This window comes from Monodelphis domestica, chromosome 2, assembly GCF_027887165.1.
Source record: "Monodelphis domestica isolate mMonDom1 chromosome 2, mMonDom1.pri, whole genome shotgun sequence".
Taxonomy (NCBI): Eukaryota; Metazoa; Chordata; class Mammalia; order Didelphimorphia; family Didelphidae; genus Monodelphis; species Monodelphis domestica.
This window is the reverse complement of record NC_077228.1, coordinates 113,081,833-113,102,521: the sequence shown is the minus strand read 5'-3', so window position 1 is coordinate 113,102,521 and position 20,689 is coordinate 113,081,833. Positions and strand designations below refer to the sequence as shown.

Here is a 20,689-nt window from a genome sequence, read left to right as displayed (position 1 = left end):
GTCATAAAACTAGCAAGTGTCTGAATTAAGATTAGAACCCTAGTTTTCCTGGCTTCAAGTCCAATACTCTATCTGCTATACCACATTTAATAAATACCTGATGAATTGAGCTATGACTCCATTCTTAAGTTGGGGATTCTTCTATCAAAACATGATGACCATGTGGCATCCCAGTGGGTAAGCCAAGCCTTGATGGCCAGACTTTCTGCTGTTTCCAGTTCTTCCTCGCTTATAGTGGGGAAACAAGGGGCCCTTCTATGAGAGAGAATGGCAAGGGAGAAGACTCCAATGATGGGAGTTCCCAGAAACAGTATATATAAATAGAGAAAGAGGTTAAAAGGCACATGTCACTGTGTAGTCATAACTCTTCGTGACCACATTTGGGGTTTTCTTGGCAATGATACTGGAGTGGTTGGCCATATTCTTCTCCAGCTCATTTTGTAGTTAAGGAAACTGAGGTGAACAGGGTGAAGTGACTTGCCCAGAGTCACATAGCTAATAAGTGTCTGAGGCTAGATTTGAATTCAGGACATCCTGACTTCAAGACCCATCCTCTACCCACTCTGCCACCTAGCTTCCCTTAGAGGCAGATCGTAGCCCCCAACTCCTAGGAAGATCCCCAACCTTTGTCATTTACTTGTATATACCAGTGCACATGTAGGCTAGAGGAGATGATAGCAATTAAAAGGTACATGACTTGGATGGGAGCAAGGATGGGGGAGGAAAGGTCCATAGGGACACTAATTATAGATACTGGATGACTACTATCCTTTAATCAATCTGGGATCTGATTAATAAGAACACTTCCTCCACATATGCAGATCACAGAAAATCCTCCTCCTCATGTTCTCCCATAAATCCTTTATATCATATCCGCTCAGTGCTCTAGAGCTTTCTTCTAGTCTAAGTCTTTTCATATTTTGGGAATATGTTAAAACTCTCTCACCCTAACCTTCTTTCCTCTTCATATATATACTTAATGATATTGAAACAGATAGTGCATGAAGATTTTAACTCAGCAATACCACTACTACATTAGAGATCACATATAGGGGGAAAGGACCTACTTGTACAAAGATATTTGTAGCCATTCTTTTGTGGTGACAAAGAACTGGAGATTGAAGGGATGTTCATCAATTGGGATGGCTGAACAAGCTGTGGCATATGATTGAAATGGAATACTATTGTACCATCAGAAATTATAAATAAGATAATAATAAAAAATAAAAACCTGGAAATACTTATATGAAGTGACATAAAATGAAGTGAATAGAACCAGACTATTATATCCAGAATCGGCAATAATGTCTGATGATCAACTCTGAATGACTTTACTATTCTCAGCAGTTCAAGGATCCAGGATAACTAACTCCAAGAGGCACATGACAAAAAATTACTATTCATTGCCACAAAAGAATTTCATTCATGAGTTTTTCCTTGTATAAGCAACATGTGTCTTCTTTCATAGCAAAATGAACATGGGAATATGTATTGAATAGCAAATGTAAAACCTATGTTCTATTACCTGCTGTTTTAGGGAGAAGGGAGGAGAAGGAAGAAAGGAGAGAACATCTACATGTACTCTGGAAAAGAAAAATATAATTCAATTTTTTTGAAGATAGTGCAAAAGATCTGGAATCAGAAAGAGCCAAGTTCAAATCAGACCTCAGATATTCACTGATTGTACATCCTTGAACAATTCATTTAACTTCTGTCTACCTCAGTTTTCCCAACTGCAAAATGGGGATAATAATAGCAACTACCTCAGAGCATTATTGCAAGGATCAAATAAGATACTCTTCATTAGTAGTTGTGACCTAGATAAAAATCCAGTAAAGGAGAAGGAGACAGGAAAAGAACCCAGATAATGTATTTTGATGAAAATCTGAAGAAAAAAGATTATCAAGGAGAAGGTGATTGATAGTACCAAAGCCTTTAGAGCAGTTAAGAAGAATAATAGAGAATATTTGGCAAATATATGAGGGCAGGAGTTGAGAAAGAGAAAAAATTGTGAGTCAGGCACTGCAGTCATTGAAGAAAGAAGGACAGTGCCCTGGCAATCAGCACATAATAATACCAGAATTTTAATTGAGTAGTAGATATAGATTGGATAAACTTCCAAGGAGGAGAGGTTATTAAGTGATAGGCATAGAGAAAAAGTCTTATTCTATTTTCTAACACATTGTTAGGCAGTTGCTTTTTCTTCTGCTATCATATCTAAACTCACCTCTTTGTAATTTCCATCCATTGTTCCACCTCTGCTTTCTGGAATCATGAAGAACCAATCTAAAACTCTTTCCACATAACAATTTTTCATATACATGAACATGGCTATCATTTTCCCCTACGTCAATCTCTTTTCTAATCTAAATATCTCCAATTTCTTCATTTTACCCTCAACTGCATGACTCTTCACCATCATTGTTGCCCTTCCATGAAAGTTACCCATCTTATCAATTTCTATCCTAAAATGTGGTATCCAGATCCAAACATAATATGTAGGCTACTGTCTGACGTGAGTACAATACTGATATCCCTAACATCTTTCTATTCCTGGATATTCTCCATCTCTTAATGAAGACCACTACTCCTATAGGTTTTGTACCTGCCATGGCACCTTGTTAATTCATAATGACCTCGTCATTTACTAAAATCTCTACATTTTTAGACATATTATTATATAGATATATTGTACTTGTAAAATTAATTTTCACCTTTCACCCCACTACATTTCATCTTATTACATTCAGTCCAATGTTCTAATCTGTCAAACTCTTTTTGAATCTTGTCATCTCATGAGATAGTTCTCTCTCCCAGCCTGTGACTTCTACAGACTTAAGCAGGCAGTCTTTGCCTTTATCCGAATCATTGATAAAAATATTAAACTGCACAGGCCAGAGACACTGGAGCCACTCCTTGAGAGCTCTGTCCATGTTGGAATTGAGTCATACAAATGGCTATTCTTTTAGATTCCATTTCCAATTTTACCTACTTGTACTATCATTTAGCTCACATTTTCCCTAGTTTCTACAGGAAAAGCTAAAAAAACTGATAGATAAATCTTTCTCTCTTCTGAGCTCCAGATTCACATCTCTAAGTGCTTACAGGGCAGCTCCATCTTGATATCCTACCAGGCAAGTGATCCTCAATGTGTCCCAAACCAAATTTACTATATTTCCCTGTAAGCCTATTCCTTATTCCAAAATTACCACTTTATTATCGTCTCTAGCACCACCATTAACACAGTTTTCTATGTTCAAAACTTCATGGCTATCTTTACTTGTTCCTTCCCCTTTTGCTTTTATATCCATTCAGCTCTTAGATTCTTTTAAATGAACCTCTGCTGTAATAGTTCTGCATCAAATGAACCTTTGCTTTAATATTTTTGTATATATGTTAATATGCAGAATATATGTATGTGTACATATATTAATAGTCACTGCTAATCTTCTGGGTATTAAAACGACCTTCTCTTAGATTTCTTTGCCTCCACTATCTACCCTTTCTTTTTTTAAACCCTTACCTTCCATCTTAGAATCACTACTATGTATTAGTTCAAAGGAAGAAGCGTGGTATGGGCTAGCCAATGGGGGTTAAGTGATTTGCTCAGCATCACACAATTAGGACATGCCTGAGACCAGATTTGAACCTAGGACCTACAGTCCCTAGCCCTGGCTCTCAATCCACTGAGCCATGCAGCTGCCCCAGTACTATCTACCCTTTCAATCTATTTTTTACACTGTAAGAATATTCTTTCCTATGCATAGATATAATCATGTCACCACTCCAATTTAAAAAAAATTCTCAATGACTCCCTACCTCCTATCAAGTAAAGATTGGACTCTTTTGCCAGATATCCAAAACCATCTACAAAGCAGTACCACACTATCTTTTCCAACTTTATTTCATATTATATCCTTATGTGAAACTTGACAACTCTCTGCCCTCTCCTAATATGTGCCATACTTTCTCCCAGTTCCCTGTGTTTTTTCCATGTATTTCCCAGGCATGAAATGATCTCTTATTTCATCTTCTGAATTCCTGTTCATCCTTTAAAGTCCAACTTAAATGTCACTTCTTCCATATAACTTTTCTTGTTTGATTTCAAGTGGATAATGATCTACCTGCTCATTGTCTTGTTTCTTTCAAATATATCTTTTTCAGACAAACTGTTGTATAAGCATGACTTTCCCTCCAGTACTTATAAAGTGGCAATGTAGTTTTCTGAATATGCAATATAATTTGTGTTTTATTTCCCTCCTAGATTGTAAAGCCCATGAGGACAGCCCAAGGTAATATAAAATACTCTGGGGAAACTAACATAGTCTCTCTCTGGTTCTCAGTTTTGCCATCTGTAAAATGAGGGGGTTGGGCCCTAAGGTCTCTTGCAATTCTTAAGCCCTATGGTCTTTCTATTTTTTAAAACCCTTTCCTCTAATGAACTGGAGGAATTCCATGCAAACTGGAACAACCTCCAGGAATTGATGCAGAGCTAAAGGAACAGAACCAGGAGAACATTGTACACAGAGACTGATACATTGTGGTACAATCAAATGTAATGGACTTCTCTACTAGCAGCAATGCAATGATCCAGGACAATTCTGAGGGACTTATGAGAAAGAACGTTATCCATATTCAGAGAAAACTGTGGGAGTAGAAACACAGAAGAAAAACAACTCCTTGATTGTAGCAAATATCAACAATATAAAAACAGGTCTTGATCAACGATACATGTAAACCCCAGTGGAATTGTGTGCCAGCTATGGGAGGGGGTGGGGAGAGGGGAGGGAAAGAACATGAATCTTGTAACCATGGAAAAATATTCTAAATTAATTAAATAAAATTTTCCAAAACAAAAAAAGTACTCTTGGGACTCTGCCTAGGGGCTCCCTCTTAAAGATAAAACAAAAGAGAATAAAACCCTTTCCTCCCACCTTAGAATCAGTACTATGTATTGGTTCCAAGGCAGGAGGGATAAGGGCTAAGCAATGGGGGTTAAGTGACTTGCCCAGGGTCACACAGCTGGGAAGTGACTGAGGTCACATTTGAACCTAGGACCTCCCATCTGTAGACCTGGCTCTCAATCCACTAAGCTACCCAGTTGCCCCCATCTACAGTCTTTATAAACTTTGATCTTGCCTAGTACAGGGTAACCAATAGACATCAATTGATCAACCAATATTTATTAAATTCCTACCATCTTCCAGGCTCTGTGCCAGGCACTAGGGATACAATACAAAGAATGAAACAATCCTTACTCTCACATGTCATATCTATGCTTTCTTTGTGCTTTGCACAGAGTAACTGCTTTAAAATAATGTTTATAGAATTCAAGAAAAATGCTGTCAACTTTATATTGCTCAAACTATACCTATTGACATATCTTATGTGGTAAGGATGTTTTATATTCAGAAGATTACTAGCTGTGTGATTTGGAGAAAGCCTCAGTTTCCTCATCTGTAAAATGGGGATAATAATAAATAATAGCACCTACCTCACAGGATTGTTGTGAGGATCCAGTGAGATAATATTTGTAAGGTGCTTTGCAAATTGTAAAGTTCCATAGAATGTTAGGAATATTAGGGAATTCATATTCATGAATCAGGTACAAGGGGAGGCATAAAAAAGGCTCTTCTTTTGAGGAGCTCAAAGTATGATGAGGTAGAAAACGTGAAAACAATTCTGTGTAAACTAGATATATACAGGACAAACTGGGGACAGTCAGAGGGAAGGCACCAGTAGGAAGGGGGATTGGAAATGGTTTCTCCCAGACGACCAGATTTCGCCTAATATACTGAAGCTCCTTTGTGGCAATGTGAGTAGTACTACATATCTCGGTCCCCTACTGTATAGAAAACTCCTTGAAGACAGGAAGTCACTGATTTCTTCAGGCTTGTTACCCTCACATGCCCTTGCAGTCTCTAATAAACATGTCGATCGGTTGCTCGTGCTATGTGATCTTTAAAAATTTTTAGACAAAGCTTAGGCTCTGAGGCTACCTGCCTAGGGGGGGGAGGGAGAGAGAGAGAGAGAGAGAGAGAGAGAGAGAGAGAGAGAGAGAGAGAGAGAGAGAGAGAGAGAGAGAGAGAGAGAGAGAGAGAGAGAGAGAGAGAGAGAGAGAGAGAGAGAGAGAGAGAGAGAGAGAGAGAGAGAGAGAGAGAGAGAGAGAGAGAGAGAGAGAGAGAGAGAGAGAGAGAGAGAGAGAGAGAGAGAGAGAGAGCTCTTTGAGACACACTGAAGAATGATGTCGAGTGGGCGTTGGGTCTGGGGAGGCACAAAGGGGTTAAAAGGAACGTGGAAACCAAACCTTCAGAGCCCAAGGAAGAAGGGTCATTGAATCTATATAAAGCTGGAAGAAGCGCCCCTGGGTCAAACAAACTACCTCCCAGGGTCCGAACAGCCACTCTCCCACTGCTGTGAATACAGCTGCCACCCCCGCCCTCCGCCCGCACCCCCTCCCACTCTTAGGCTGACTAGAAAAGCCCACGGAAACCGCGAAGGAGCCCGGGCAGGCCCTGCCCAGAGTCAAAAGGAGGAGGGGGAAGGGGGAAAGCCAGTATCCCCCACCCCCGGCGGAGGGGGCGGGAAGCGAGCTGCGGGCGCGGGGCAGCTTGCTGGACTTTGTGCAGCTGCCTGGGAGAGCGGAGCTGCAAGGATGCTGCTGCCGAGAAGCGGGAGCGCGGGGCGGCGACCGCAGCTTTGGGCGACCCTCCTCTGTTTGCTGAGTTTGCTGTGTGAGTACGAGGGACCCGGGCGCAGGGCCCAGGGCACCCAGGCGTGCGGCTAAGAGGAGGGAGCTTGCTAAGATGTTGGGGTGGGGGAAGGTGTTGCAGGCGGGGTTACCGGGAGATCTCGACCCTCCTAATCAAGGTACATCTCTTCCTTGGGAGAGGCGGCCGCTGGCTTGGACTCAGGCAGTGCCTCGAAGGGTTCTAGGAAATTCTAAGGGGAATTATTGGAGCGGGACGCAGTCGGGACGCCGAATAGAGCGAAACTACTTTTTGGAGTTATTTGGGAGAGGGGGTTTGAAGGATGGGAAATGACCAAATATTAGAGAGAGAGAGAGAGAGTGTGTGTGTGTGTGTGTGTGTGTGTGTGTAGGTGTGGAGTCCGGGTTCCCATGGGATGGTGCTTTGGAAATGCTGGCCAAATGAAAGGGGACAGCGGAGCTACCTGCCTGGCGCCAGGGGTTGCTTGCGATGATTGACCTCCGCCTCCCAAGGACTGTCTGAACCGAGATTGGAGACCTAGGAGGAAAGGGGGGAGGCCGTGATTGTGGTGCGTGGGAGATGCCCACATCCTTTCGTAATGGGTGGCAGAATTAGGTGCCCAATGAAGAGATTGGAATCAAGAACAGGTACTTTTAGTACTGCTTTAAAATACCACCCTCAAAGGTCACCCTTTCTTACAACTGGGCCTTGCGCCTAGTAGGTGTGAAATATTTGTTTCTGGTCAGACCGCCCCATTCTCCAGTGTCCCTCGAGTATTCAAAGGGTTAACGCTGTGTGAAGTTCCTTCCACCCCTGCCGGGGGTTTCACTTAAGGGTGCCCCGATATTCCCTCCCTTCTGCCCTTTCCTCGAGGCCCGGGCTATGAACTCCACAGCGAATGCTCTGAAACTCGCAGCTCCTAGGCCCCTTGAACACAGACAGCCTCATTGGCTCTGCTCATAGGGTCCCACCCAGTTGGAGAGAAAGCCGCTTTGGGCCGGGGGAGGGGGGGGGCGAAGGAGGAGGTGTTGAGTGCTCCAGGGTGTGGTTGCCTCAGACCCCCAGCCCGTGGTTTATCCCGCCTCCCCTACCCCCGTGGCAGCGACACGGAGGGGGTGTGTCTGAAGCCTTGGAACGGAGTAGCTCTCCCCTAGGTGTTAAGGCCCAGTCACGGAGAAGGGATGGAGTTGGCTGGGAGTTAAGATTCCAATCGGATGCTCCGTTCTTCTTTGGCATCGCCGCTTTAAATGATGTGATCCTGGTGCTTTAGTTCCACTGCGGCCTTGTTTTCATTTAGTTTATCCCTATCTCGTTGTGGGTAAGGGGAGAAGGGAAGAAGCGGCAACCTCGGGTAGGTGAGCTGGGCTCTACCACCTGTTGCAGAGAGAGATAGAATTAAGAGGGAAAGGGGGAGGGGAGAGGGAGAGAGATAGGCAGAATAATTGAGTCTCCCCAGCCTGGAAACTCAGTGTCTTAAATTCTAGTGGTTGCAATACCTTGCTGCTGGGTGTCACCATGGGCAAACTTTAGGAATCAGTGCTGGCAAGAAATTAGAAACCTAATTTGACCTTCATTTTACAGGTAAGGGAAACTGAGGCTTAGACAGGCTAAAGGACTTAACCAAGATGGCCAAAGGGATAAGAAGCTAGGGCAGGATCCATACCCAGGGCCTCCAAGTCCAAGCCCAGTTCCCTTACTCCCACCTCATCTCTTCTCTGATGATCAATAGAATTTCCCAGATACAGACCAATATCGTCATCTTTGCTGTACAAGGAGTTCTCAGGAACTGATGAGAACCGGCCCCAGAGCAGAGAGGAGATAATGTACTTTCCTCAGTTCCTTGGAGATAGGTGGGACTGTGGGTGGGGGAATATAAAAGATGCTGTGAGGCATTTTATATTCCCCCTGATCTTGCTTAATTGCTTCTTGGTTATAAAGGAATACTTTGGGGCAGCTATATGGCACATTGGTAGACCCTCTGTACCTAAATTCTAAAAGATCTGAGTTCAAATTTATTCCCAGATCTTCACTAGTTATGTGACTCTGGACAAGTCACCTAACCTGTTTGCCTCTGTATACTCATCTGCAAAATGGTAATGATAATATGAAGACCCATTCAGATAAATATATAATATAAAATGACATTTGTAAAGCAGAAGTATAAATGTTAGCTATTAAGGGGGCAGGGAATGATTATAATACAGACACAAATAGCATCAGTAGTGTCTTTATTTTTTTAAAGTTGTTTAAGAAAAGAATGAAAGAATTGATTGAGTTAGGTGCTGCTTTGATATCCTATCCAAGAAGGGGTATTCTAGAAATCCTGTATAAAAACCAAAAAGATGAGAGGCTTGCAGGGGAAAGAATCAGGAGCCAGGGTTATAGTGAAACCCAGGAAAATATATAGTTTTTTTCAAGAGTGAAGGTAATCAAAGATCTTCAGGCACTGGCCCCCTTTACACACACTGTCTGTTTGTCTGTCTCAATCTCTCTCTCTCTCTCTCTCTCTCTCTCTCTCTCTCTCTCTCTCTCTCTCTCTCTCTCTCTCTCTTTCTCTTTCTCGGGAAAAGCTGCTCCTTTGCTGCTGGGGAAAGGTATATGTGTGGGAGAGTGTCAGAGAGGCAATAACCCCCATTTTGAGTGGCCTGTTCCTTTTTGTGGTCTGGAAGCCTTGGCATGACAGAGGCAGAAATCTTGACCCAGGCTATATTTTCAGCCCCAGAAGAAAAGGGATATTGGAAAGGAGAAGGGGGAGGGTGGAGGTACAGAACTACACATGCTCAGGTTATCAGCTTCCTCTAACACCTCCCCTCACATTCCTCCTCTTCCTTTGGGTCCTTCGTGCCTATCAACCCCACACCCATATCCTGTCTGGGGCTATGTGTAAGAGGGGAAAAAAAGAAAAGGGAAAAGAATTGTATGGGATATTTCCAGAGGGGAGAGGGCTCCACCCTTTGAATCCCAGCCACATGGCAGTTGGAGAGGAGCAGACTAAGGGGCTGCTGCCTGACAAAGTCAGTGACAGGGCCAGATCTGCCTGGACAGAATTTATAGATTCTCCTTAGTGCAGTTCCCACTTATTGAGCAAGATGTAGCCCAACGCCTCATTACCTAAATTCCATTTAATGAATGTCAGCTAGTACCTACTATGGGTGGGACTGGGGAAGGGGCAATGAATTTGTGGTTATAGTGGAAAGAGCCATGACTCTGGACTTAGAGGATCTGGGTTCAGATCTTTTCAGTGCTTACTACCTGTGTGACTGAAGGAATGATCTTTAACCTTTCTGGGGATAGTTTCATCCTTTGTAAAATGAAGGGATTGAACTAGATGATGATGATGATGATGATGTTGATAATAGCTGGCATTTATATAGCAGTTCAAGGTTTACAGAGTGCTTTACATATATTTCCTCCCTTTCTCTTTCCTTCCTTCCTTCCTTCCTTCCTTCCTTCCTCTCTCCTTTCATTTTTTCTTTTTCTTCCTTCCTTCCTTCCTTCCTTCCTTCCTTCCTTCCTTCCTTCCTTCCTTCCTTCCTTCCTTCCTTCCTTCCTTCCTTCCTTCCTTCCTTCCATCCTACCTACCTACCTACCTACCTACCTACCTACCTTCCTACCAATTCTAAGATAGAAGAGCAGAAAAGGCTAGGCAATCTGGGTTAAGTGGCTTGCCTAGGGTCACAAGCTAGAATGTATCTGAAGCCAAATTTGAACCCAGGTCCTCCTGACTCCAGACCTGGTGCTCTGTCCACTGTGTTACCTACTTGCCCTCATATGTTTTTTCATTTTGTCCTCACAACCTTGTGAAGTAAATGCTATTACAGATAAGGAAACTGAGACTAGGAGAAATCAAGTGATTTGCCCAAGTATGCACAGCTAGTAAGTTTCTGATTCTGGATTTGAACCCAGATCTGCATGACTTCAGATCTAGTACTCTAACAGCTATACCACCTAGCTGTCCAGTGGTGATTCCTGTGGTACCTTCTGCATCAATTAATAAGTACTTATATGTGCCAGGCACTGTTTTAGAATTGAGGATATAAAAGTGGAGCAGAACAGAATACAGAGTGCTGAGCCTGGAATCAGAAAGACCTGAGTTCAAATGTGGCCTCACATACCTATTAGCTATGTGATCTCAGATCAATCACTTGACTTCTCCCTGCCTCAATTTCTTTATTTTTCAAATGAGGATATTAATAGCACCTACTTATCAAAATGGTTGTGAGAATAAAATATATTTATAAAGTGCTTTTAAAAATCTTTAAAGTACCTTGCAAATGCTAGTCTTTTTTTAAGTCTCTAATCTTGAAGAGTTTACAAAATACTATTGGCCCAGTGGATAGGGCCCCAGCCCTGAATTCAGGAAGACTTGAGTTCAAATATAGCCTCAGACAGGAGCTGTGTGACCTTGAACAAGTCACTTAATTCTGTTTACCTCAGTTTCCTCCTCTGTACAATGAGCTGGAGCCGGAAATGACAAACCATTCCAGTATCCTTGATAAGAAAACCCCAGATGAGGTTACCAAGAGTTGGATGTGATGGAACAACAAAAAGAGCTTCAAGGAAGGCTTCTTGGAGGAGGAAGCAATTTAAGTTAGACTGTGATGGATAGGCTTTTTGACATGTAATCCCCACCAGTCCCTTGCCTCCCTCCTACCCATAATTCCTTTATCCTAAAGCTCAGGGCACATCAGTTAATCAGGCTGTCAAAAATTCACAAGTGGTTTTCTGAAGTTTCCCATTTGGTCAGTGCATGTATTGAGGCCACCCAAATCTTCTAAATCAAATCCACAAATTTTAGTCTGTCTAGACATGCTTAGGCAGAGTTCTATGAAAACCAATGAGAAAGGAGAGGCAGTGATTTTTTTTGGACCCTGATCATATGGACCAATGCTTGTTTTCCAAGTTAGATTTTTAACTGACCCCACCCTTATGATGCTCTGGACCCTTGTTTGGGGACTGGAGAGATGAAGGCCAGAAGAAAAAAGTCTTCTTGTTGTTTTTCCTGAACCATTTCCAAAATAGAAAAAGTTTCCTTGGGGATGGGGAGGGGGTAAGATTCCCTAACTTATCCCAGGTCTCCTTTCTTGGTCTCCACCTCCACTTCTTATATATATCACTAGTGCTTGTGAGGAAATGAGATAAGTGTAGAGCATGTAGCATAATGCCTTGCCTTCAGTGCTAAATAAAATGTTAGCTATTGTTATTTTTGTTGTTATTATTATTGTGATTGATGAGGACACATGTTGCCCTTGCCAGCTAGAGCACATGAGAGTCGGAAGTTGGAGGGCAGAACCCACTGGGCTACTTTGCTTTTTTTTTATTTGATCATTTCCAAGCATTATTCATTGGAGACAAAGATCATTTTCTTTTCCTCTCCTCTCCCCACCTCTCCCATAGCTGATGCGGGATTCCACTGGGTATCACATGTGTTCTTGATTCAAACCCATTTCCATGTTGTTGGTATTTGCTCTAGAGTGTTCATTTAGAGTCTCTCCTCAGACATGTCCCCTCAACCCCTGTAGTCAAGCAGTTGCTTTTCCTTGTTGTTTTTACTCCCACAGTTTGTCCTCTGCTTGTGGATAGTGTTTTTCTCCTAGATCCCTGCAGATTGTTCAGGGACATTACACCGCCACTAATGGAGACGTCCATTACGTTCGATTATACCACAGTGTATCAGTCTCTGTGTACAATGTTTTCCTGGTTCTGCTCCTTTCGCTCTGCATCACTTCCTGGAGGTTGTTCCAGTCTCCATGGAATTCCTCCACTTTATTATTCCTTTGAGCACAATAGTATACCATCACCAACAGATACCACAATTTGTTCAGCCATTCCCCAATTGAAGGGCATCCCCTCATTTTCCAATTTTTGGCCACCATAAAGAGTGCAGCTATGAATATTTTTGTACAAGTCTTTTTCCTTATTATCTCTTTGGGGTACAAACCCAGCAGTGCTTTGGCTGGATCAAAGGGCAGACAATCTTTTATCGCCCTTTGGGCAAAGTTCCAAATTGCCCTCCAGAATGGTTGGATCAATTCACAACTCCACCAACAATGCATTAATGTCCCTACTTTGTCACACCCCCTCCAGCATTCACTACTTTCCTCTGCTGTCATGTTAGCCAATCTGCTATGTGTGAGGTGATACCTCGGAGTTGTTTTGATTTGCATCTCTCTAATTATAAGAGATGTAGAGCATTTTTTCATGTGCTTATTAATAGTTTTGATTTCTTTATCTGAAAACTGCCTATTCATGTCCCTTATCCACTGGGCTACTTTCTGCCATGCCAGGAGCCCTCATTCTCACTGGTACTATGTAGACAGAGATATAACAATTTAGATGGCCCTGATAGCACTTAAATGCCTTTAGCAGAAAATAATAATAGCCAGCATTTCTATAGGACTTTAAGATTGGTAAAGTACTTTACAAATATTATCTCATTTGATCCTCACAATAAGCCTGGGAGGTGGGTGCTATCATTATCCTCATTTTAAAGATGGGGAAACTGAGGCATACAGGTCAAGCGATTAGTCCAGAGACATCCAGCTAGTATTTGAGACTAGATTTGAACTTGGGTCCTTCTATCCACTTTGCCACTTGGCTGCCTAAAAGTTTAGTACCTTGTTTGTTTTTAAAAATCCTTATCTTCCATCTTAGAATCAATTCTTTTTTAAACCCTTACCTTCTGTCTTAGAATCAATACTGTGTACTGGCTCCAAGGTAGAAGAGTGCTAAATGCTAGGCAATGGGAGTTAAAGTGACTTGCCCAGGGTCACACAGCTAGGAAGTGTCTGAGGTAAATTTTGAACCCAGGACCTTATTAATTGAACTTCTTAGCATCTTATGAATAAGAGTGATTATTTAAAGGGGCAGCTAGGTGGCACAGTGGCTAGAAAGCCAGGTCTAGAGACCTGGTTCAAATGTGACCTCAGAAATTTATTCTAGCTGTGTGACCCTGAGCAAGTCATTTAACCCCTATTTCCCTAACTCTTAACACTCTTCTACCTTGGAGCCAGTACACAGTATTGATTCTAAGACAGAAGGTAAGGGTTTAAAAAAAAGAATGATTAGTTACCAAATAACTATTTCCTTCTTTGGTCTACTAAATGCACTCCTCCCAAGCTGCAATGGATTCTTCCCATAAGGATCACCATCCCTGAAGGTGAGAAATGCTACTGTTTTCTCTTTGACTTGCCCAACAGATTTTTTAGTTTGGGCTCTTGTATAGCTATGGGGAAACAGAAGGAATTGTCTGGAAGCAGGGATGTCTTGGTCCAGGGGGTAGCTAGGTGACAGAGAGGTCAAGAACTGGCATCTGAAATTCTTTAAGTGGGTAGGAGCACAATGAGAGACAAATAGGGGTGGCGCCATAGGCGTATTCTCCCTCATGCCAAGCCATTTGCACTATTGGTTCTCAGGCAGTCTCCCCTTCTAGAGAGGAATTGTAATCTGCTTGCCATAGGAGGTGCCTGTGTCAAATTGGGACTGGGGCATTAGCCTTTCAAATTCGTACCTCCTACCTTTATCTGTTGGCTGGCCATAGATGCAGAGGAAATAGCATTTTGGCTTAATAGAAGAGAGCAAAAGGCTGCCCTATCCAGAGATTTAAAAAAAATTCTGTAGCAGTGGCCTTCTCCAGGCAGTCAACTGGAGGTCATCCTGGCCATTCTCCTGCTTCTATATGAAATGGGTGTATGCAGTTATTCAACCGAGGATAACTATTGAGATTCTCCATTGCACTTCGGGGCCTTTGCCAGTTATCTTGACTTTTGCCTCCAAAATCTAGTTTAAAAAACAAGTCTTGTGATGTCATTGATCCTCTTCAAAAAATGAAGGATGAATAACAACTGAGCTTCTAGCAACCCTAAAATAGATAATCTGAGTTATGTAGTATAGAGTTGTGATTCTGGAGCCAGAGGACCTGGGTTCAAATCCAGACTCTGCTTCTTCCTAGCTCTGTTACCTTGAATAAATTACCTAACCTTTTTGAGTTTCAGTTTCCTGATCTAAAGATGAGAATAGATAAACTAGATGATAATAATAATGTTATCATTTAAATTACACTTTAAAATTTAATTTTTTTTACTAATATAGATTACATTTTAAGGTTTGCAAAGCATTTTACATATATTCTTTTCTTTGGTCCTCACAATAACCCTATGTGGTAGGTGCTTTTATTATCCCCATTTTATAGATGAAAAAAACTGAGCCTGGGAGAGATCAAATGTGCCAGGGGCACACAGATAATAAGTTTCTAGGATGGGATTTGAACTCATTTCTTACTGAATCCAAGTCTGACATTCTAGGAACTCATTACACCAACTGGATGCCCTCTAAAGTCCTCTTCAGCTGTAAGTTTGAGGTCTTATATTCATTCAATGATTAGAACGTAGCCTTGCAATTTGATGCAACATTCATTCAATAAAGGAATTCCTTCTACAATACTGGACTGGTGGTCCCGGAGCCTTGCTCTGATTATCTCCAGTGATGTAAAGCTCACAGTTGCCCAAGGCAGCAGGTTCTATTGCTGGACAGTTCCAATTGTTACAAAAGTCCTTTCATATCTCGTTTAAATCTGCCTTGCCAGACTCCCTCTCTCTGTCTCTCTCTCTGTGTCTCTCTGTCTATCTGTCTGCCTGTCTGTCTGTCTGTCTGTCTCTCCCCCCTTCTCTCTATCTCTCTGTCTGTCTCTCCTTATCTCTCTCCTCTCTGCCTGTCTTTTAAGTGACTTGCCCAGGGTCACATAACTAGAAAGCATCTGAGGCCAGATTTGACCACAGGGCCTCCCATCTCAAGGTCTGATTCTCAATCCACTGAGCCACCTAGCTGCCCCCTCACCCTGTTCTCTGCCCATTGCTACTACTTCTGCCTCCTAACACAAAGACAATATCAAATTTCAGATATTGTCTCAATTATAGCAACTGCTTCCTTTGACCTCCTCAGCCTATTCCTAAAAGATATATTAGTTTTGACTCAGGATATATTTTTCAATCTCAAACCTCCCACCCTGTGCCCTGGGTGAGCAAGACAAGATAAAATGGCAGCATTTAGGCCACATTTGTCAAAGGAACAGAGAAGGGAGGAGGAATGAGGGATGGAGTGCTCTTCTAGTCTTAGAAGACCACTATCATGTCTTGAAAAAAGTCTTCTCTTTTCCAGGTCAGATATCCTCAAATCTTCCAAACATTCCTCTGATGTATGTTTCCCAGACTCCTCAGATACCGGGCTTACTCGCTTCCAAAAAGGATGCAGAAGTTTGACAATGGCCCTCTTTGAAATGGGACATCCAGTGCTGTAGATATCCAAATAGTCACTAAATATTCAAGGATCTATTATGTTCCTAGGACTTTGTTGCTTCTAATATGATATAGGCTTGAAAACAACATGGCCAGACTTGTTAGAAATGTTTGTAAACTAAAAGTCAGCAGGCTGTAAAAAATGAGAACTTCTATAAGGAAAGTGCAGTGAGTTTTTGATACCTCTTTTGGCTGCCCACATGCCCTTCTTTGGATCAGAGGTGAAGTTCTAGATGGTTGAGTTCTGCACAAGTGTAGTTATATTCCCTGTCTTCAAGGAGTTTGCATTCTAGTTGGGGAGACATCCATGAAACAAACAATAGAAGAACATTCTCAGTAGACTACTTAATGACTTGGTTTGAACTCAAAGTGTAAACATCATGGTAGGAAGAACCTGACAAAAAAAGTTGTGAGGAAGAAAGATTCCACCTTGCCCTGTTCAAGTACCTCGCAATCTTTCCAAGCCACTCTGGAGTTGAGGACATTTTGCCCTAGAAAAAAAGAAAGGAAGATAATAATAACTGACATTTTATAGCCACTTAAAAGTTTACTAAGTTCTGTATATATTTTACTTCTTTGGAACCTCACAACCTTGGGAGAAGGTCTGTGGGAATTATTCTCCCGAATTTACAGATGGAAAATGTGAAATGCAAAGAGGTGAAAGATTTGCTCAATTATGATCACCTCAGCATCTGTGGGGGAATTTGAACGCACATCTTCCTAACTCCAAGCCTTACCCTATGTAGCACCTACATAATTATCCTCATTTTTATGGTGTTTAGAATTGACAAATAGTTTTTCTCACTACTAGACCCCAGTGAGGTAAGTTGTGCAAGCATTATTAGTTCTAGTTTTATAGAAGAGGAGCTAAAGCTCAGAAGGATTCTGGTACTGGAACTGATTTCATTGATGTAGAAGAACTCCAGATGAGAAAACTCCCTCTACCAATACAGGTCAACACCTTCTCTGACAAGTCTGTGGCTTGTCCAGGGCCTCACATGATAGGCATCAGAGGCAGGTCTTGAACCCAGGCTTCAATCCCAGTTCTCTGTCCTTTTCACCCCTTTCTTGACATATCTCACAAAGGATCTGATCTGAAGTTGGGTCTTTTAACTCTACCTCCAGCCTTCTTTCCGTTATTTTCGTTGTTTTAGGTCATGTCTAACTCTTCACAGCACATTTGAAGTTTTCTTGGCAAAGATACTGGAGAGGCTTGACATTTCCTTCTCCCAGCTCATTTTACAGATAAGGAAATTGAGGCAAACATGATTAAGTGGATTCTCCAGGGTCACACAGCTGGTGTCTGAGGCTGGATTTGAACCTAGGAAGATGAGTCTTCCTGTTCTAGGCCTGGCACTCTATCCACCGCACCATCTACCTGTTCATATATCACTATACACAGATTTTCAGGGGGGCTCATGGGTAGGGGGATAGGAGACAGAATCAAAGGAGTAATTTTATGACACCTGTCAGCCATGACTACTGTGACAGTCATTCTCTCAGGACAGAGGCCATTTCTCTCCAGTCCATAAAGACATTGGAGGTTTAAAGGTCTGGAGACTTATTGAAAGGCATTGAGGGGGCAGCTGGGTGGTTGAGGGGATTGAGAGCCAGGCCTAGAGATGGGAGGTCCTGGGTTTAAATCTGGCCTCAGATACTTCCTAGCTGGGTGACCCTGGACAAGTCACTTTACCCTATTGCCTAGCCCTTACCACTCTTCTGCCTTAGAACCAATACACAGTACTGATTCTGAGGCAGAAGGTGAGGGTTTAAAAAAGAGCATTATAGAAATCAATGTTGGGATTAGAACTCAGGATGTTTTCTTATTCCAAGTTCTCCTAAACTACCTGCTCTTTCCTTGTAGTTAACCAGCGAGTGTTCCATCCCTCATTCCTCCCTCCCTTCTCTGTTCCTTTGTCAAGCTTGACCTAAAGACAGCCATTTTGTCTTATCTTGCTCACCCAAGAGTCAGAGTGGGAACCCTGAGGTTGGGAGGAGATCCTCAGTCAAAACTTGTTCCTACTACCTGTTTCAATATTAGGCTGAGGACACTGAAGGAAACAGCTTCTATAAACCCAGAGTAGATTATTCCAGTGGATGGGGGTGGCTTGGGCTGGGTAGAATCCAAAAGATGCTTCACATCTGGATTCAACAATAGTCTCTATTCTCATTCTCTCTCTTCCTCCCTCTCTCTCATTTTTCTTCCTCCCTCCCCCTCCCTCCTTCTCTCTCTCTCTGTCTCTCTCTCTCTCTCTGTCTCTCTCTCTCTCTCTCTCTCTCTCTCTCTCTCTCTCTCCCTCGCTCTTCCTCCTCCCTGTCTCTATTTCTCTGTCTCTGTCTTTCTGTCCATCTCTCTCAACATCTGGAAAAGTTCAGAACTGTTTGTCTGAGTGAAAGAGGCCCCTTGGGGGAAGGGGTTCAAAATATGACATCATTACAGCACGGTCCAGCTTCCTTTACAGAAAGAGAAAAGGGCTAGATTGAGCCAAAAGAGATTCCCAGGAACCAGGAAGGGACTGGAATGGAGAGGGAGGGGGAGAAGTGGAGGAGGGACGCCCTGCCCTTTTAAATTCATACTTTCTAGACCATATTGGTTTGATGCATCTAGGAAAGGAAGAGACTGGGGAACTTGTGAACATTTACCACCTGCTTCCTATAATCTGAAAGCAATGTTTTATTTTTTATATACTTTCTGACCTTGACTCTAGACCGGCAAAAAATAACAGAAAAATACCCAGATTCCAAAGGTTTTAATTTCAACCTGGACCCCTTGCCACCAACTCTCCAGGGAGCAAAGTGGTTATCACCAGTCTCATTACCACTTATTCCAAGGAAATGGAATAACTCAACAACATCATTTAACAAACAAACCCCACACCCTTTCAGTGAGCTAAGTCCTTTCCGTCATATGCCTCAATTTCTTCAATAAAACGAGGATATTAATTTTCCAAGTTCATTCCAGGTTTGCTACAAGGATAAATTTTAAAATACTAAAGCTTTTTAAAAAGTCAAAACAAAACAAAACACCAACTAAATGAAAATAGGTGTTTTAAATTATACTTTTTTTTTTCCTTTTGAGAATGAGTCTCCCTATCTTGAGTGGACTGAAAGTTTATAAACCTGATCCCAGTGACCTGCTCTGTTTCTGATGTAAGCATACCGACCCCTCCTTAGGCAGCTTGCTGGCTTCCTGCCCTTTGGGGTTCACTATATTGACATCATACTTAATGCGTACACTAGATTGAGCCCACTGCAGATCAGAACTCCTGAGCTCAAGTAATCTACCAGTCTCAGCTACCTCATGTACTGAGGAATATGGATGTATCGCAAATGGTCCTTTGGGGATGTCTTTTAATACTTCAGAAAAGCTATGATTTAAACAGCATGGACCCTTCTCTCAACACAGTGTAGGAAAAGGGGTCACACAGAAAGCAAGTAACAGATATAAGATTAGAACCGAGATTCTATCATTCCAAGTCCAGGGTTCTTTCTGCCCAGACAAATGAAGTAACCTGCTATTGGTGTCCTCATCTGTAAAATGAAGTTTTGGACTTGTCCTTTCCAGCTTTGGATCCTTTAATCTAAAATAGGCTACTGTTGTTCTGTTCTCTTTATTAGATGGTATTCATCAACTTTAGTTTAAACACACAGATTGGTGGTTCACCATCAGATGGTAAGCCTCTTTGACATAATTTTAAGTTGGTTTTCTAGATAACAGATGACATGTAACCCATTGTCTAGCCCATATTTGAGGCTTTTCCATCTTGGTAGAACTCCGCTGAACTCTTGGTCTGTTAGCACAGCTCCTAAGAATCCTGGACCTTCTTCCTGCTCAAATGAGGCAAAAAAAGGAAGACTTTAGAGGATAATTTCCCCTAATATTGGTAAATATTATTTCTGTCCTAATAATTGTTATTATATAATTAATAGGTTGCAATATCTGTGATGGTTGGTTAATATGTTACCAAGTTCTGATATAACATCATAAGAAAAGTATCCAAGATGAAAATAGTAGGCTGGTCATAGGAAACAGTCTCGGTTCTTTGGGTTATGTATTCAAATCCATCATTGTCTAGGAATGAGATGTTACTGATTTCTGGCTGGTATTATTAGCAAGTCCATTTGAGGGAAGGTGAAAGAGGGGCATGTTGTAGATAGAGGCTGTCATCATGAGGAGAGAGTTGGGACCAGTCAAGGTAAGAGAAGAGTTTCAAGGATTAGGAAATAATTTAGTTGTTCTGGACTGCAATTTCATCATCTGTAAAATAAAGGGATTGAATTCGATATCCTCTAACATGCCAGCTGGCTCTAACATGCTCTGATTCTCAGATTTATGCAGGGAGAACTCAGAGCAGAAGTAGAAAGGTCTATTTCTCTTAACTGTGTCTGGATGCTTCTGGGGTAGGGAAGAAATTAAGCTCTTCTTTTTTATCATCTGTAAACAAAGATGTCATTCTTTCTTTCTAGGCAGATGTTAAAGCTTAATTCTGATCTTGGAATGATCATGAGATCCCTGTTGAGATGGTCCCAGATCTCAGCAAGTGTTCTGTCTTCATTGGCTAGGACAACACAGAGAGTCTGGTTCAAAGAGGTGATCTGGAACTCTGGAAAAGGAAAATGTGAGAAATAATAGAACATGTTGGAAGTAAGAATTCCAAGATAGCACGTGGCCAAGAATGGTGCTAG

At 42.0% G+C, this 20,689-nt stretch overlaps 1 protein-coding gene and 1 non-coding gene across 2 annotated transcripts in view; one reads left to right on the top strand and one right to left on the bottom strand.

Annotated features, from left to right (window-relative positions):
• Positions 1-503: 503 nt before the first annotated feature.
• LOC130457798 (small nucleolar RNA SNORA17) lies at positions 504-591 on the bottom strand. The gene has a single exon (XR_008917072.1). It is a non-coding gene; the product is annotated as a small nucleolar RNA SNORA17 (small nucleolar RNA).
• Positions 592-6,180: 5,589 nt separating this feature from the next.
• The window catches only part of CD34 (CD34 molecule), a 39,414-nt gene continuing 24,905 nt past the window's right edge, over positions 6,181-20,689 (top strand). The window contains exon 1 of the mRNA XM_007481323.3: positions 6,181-6,734. Coding sequence (XP_007481385.2) covers positions 6,656-6,734 — 79 coding nt within the window. The 5' untranslated portion in view covers positions 6,181-6,655. The remainder of the gene's footprint in view (positions 6,735-20,689) is intronic.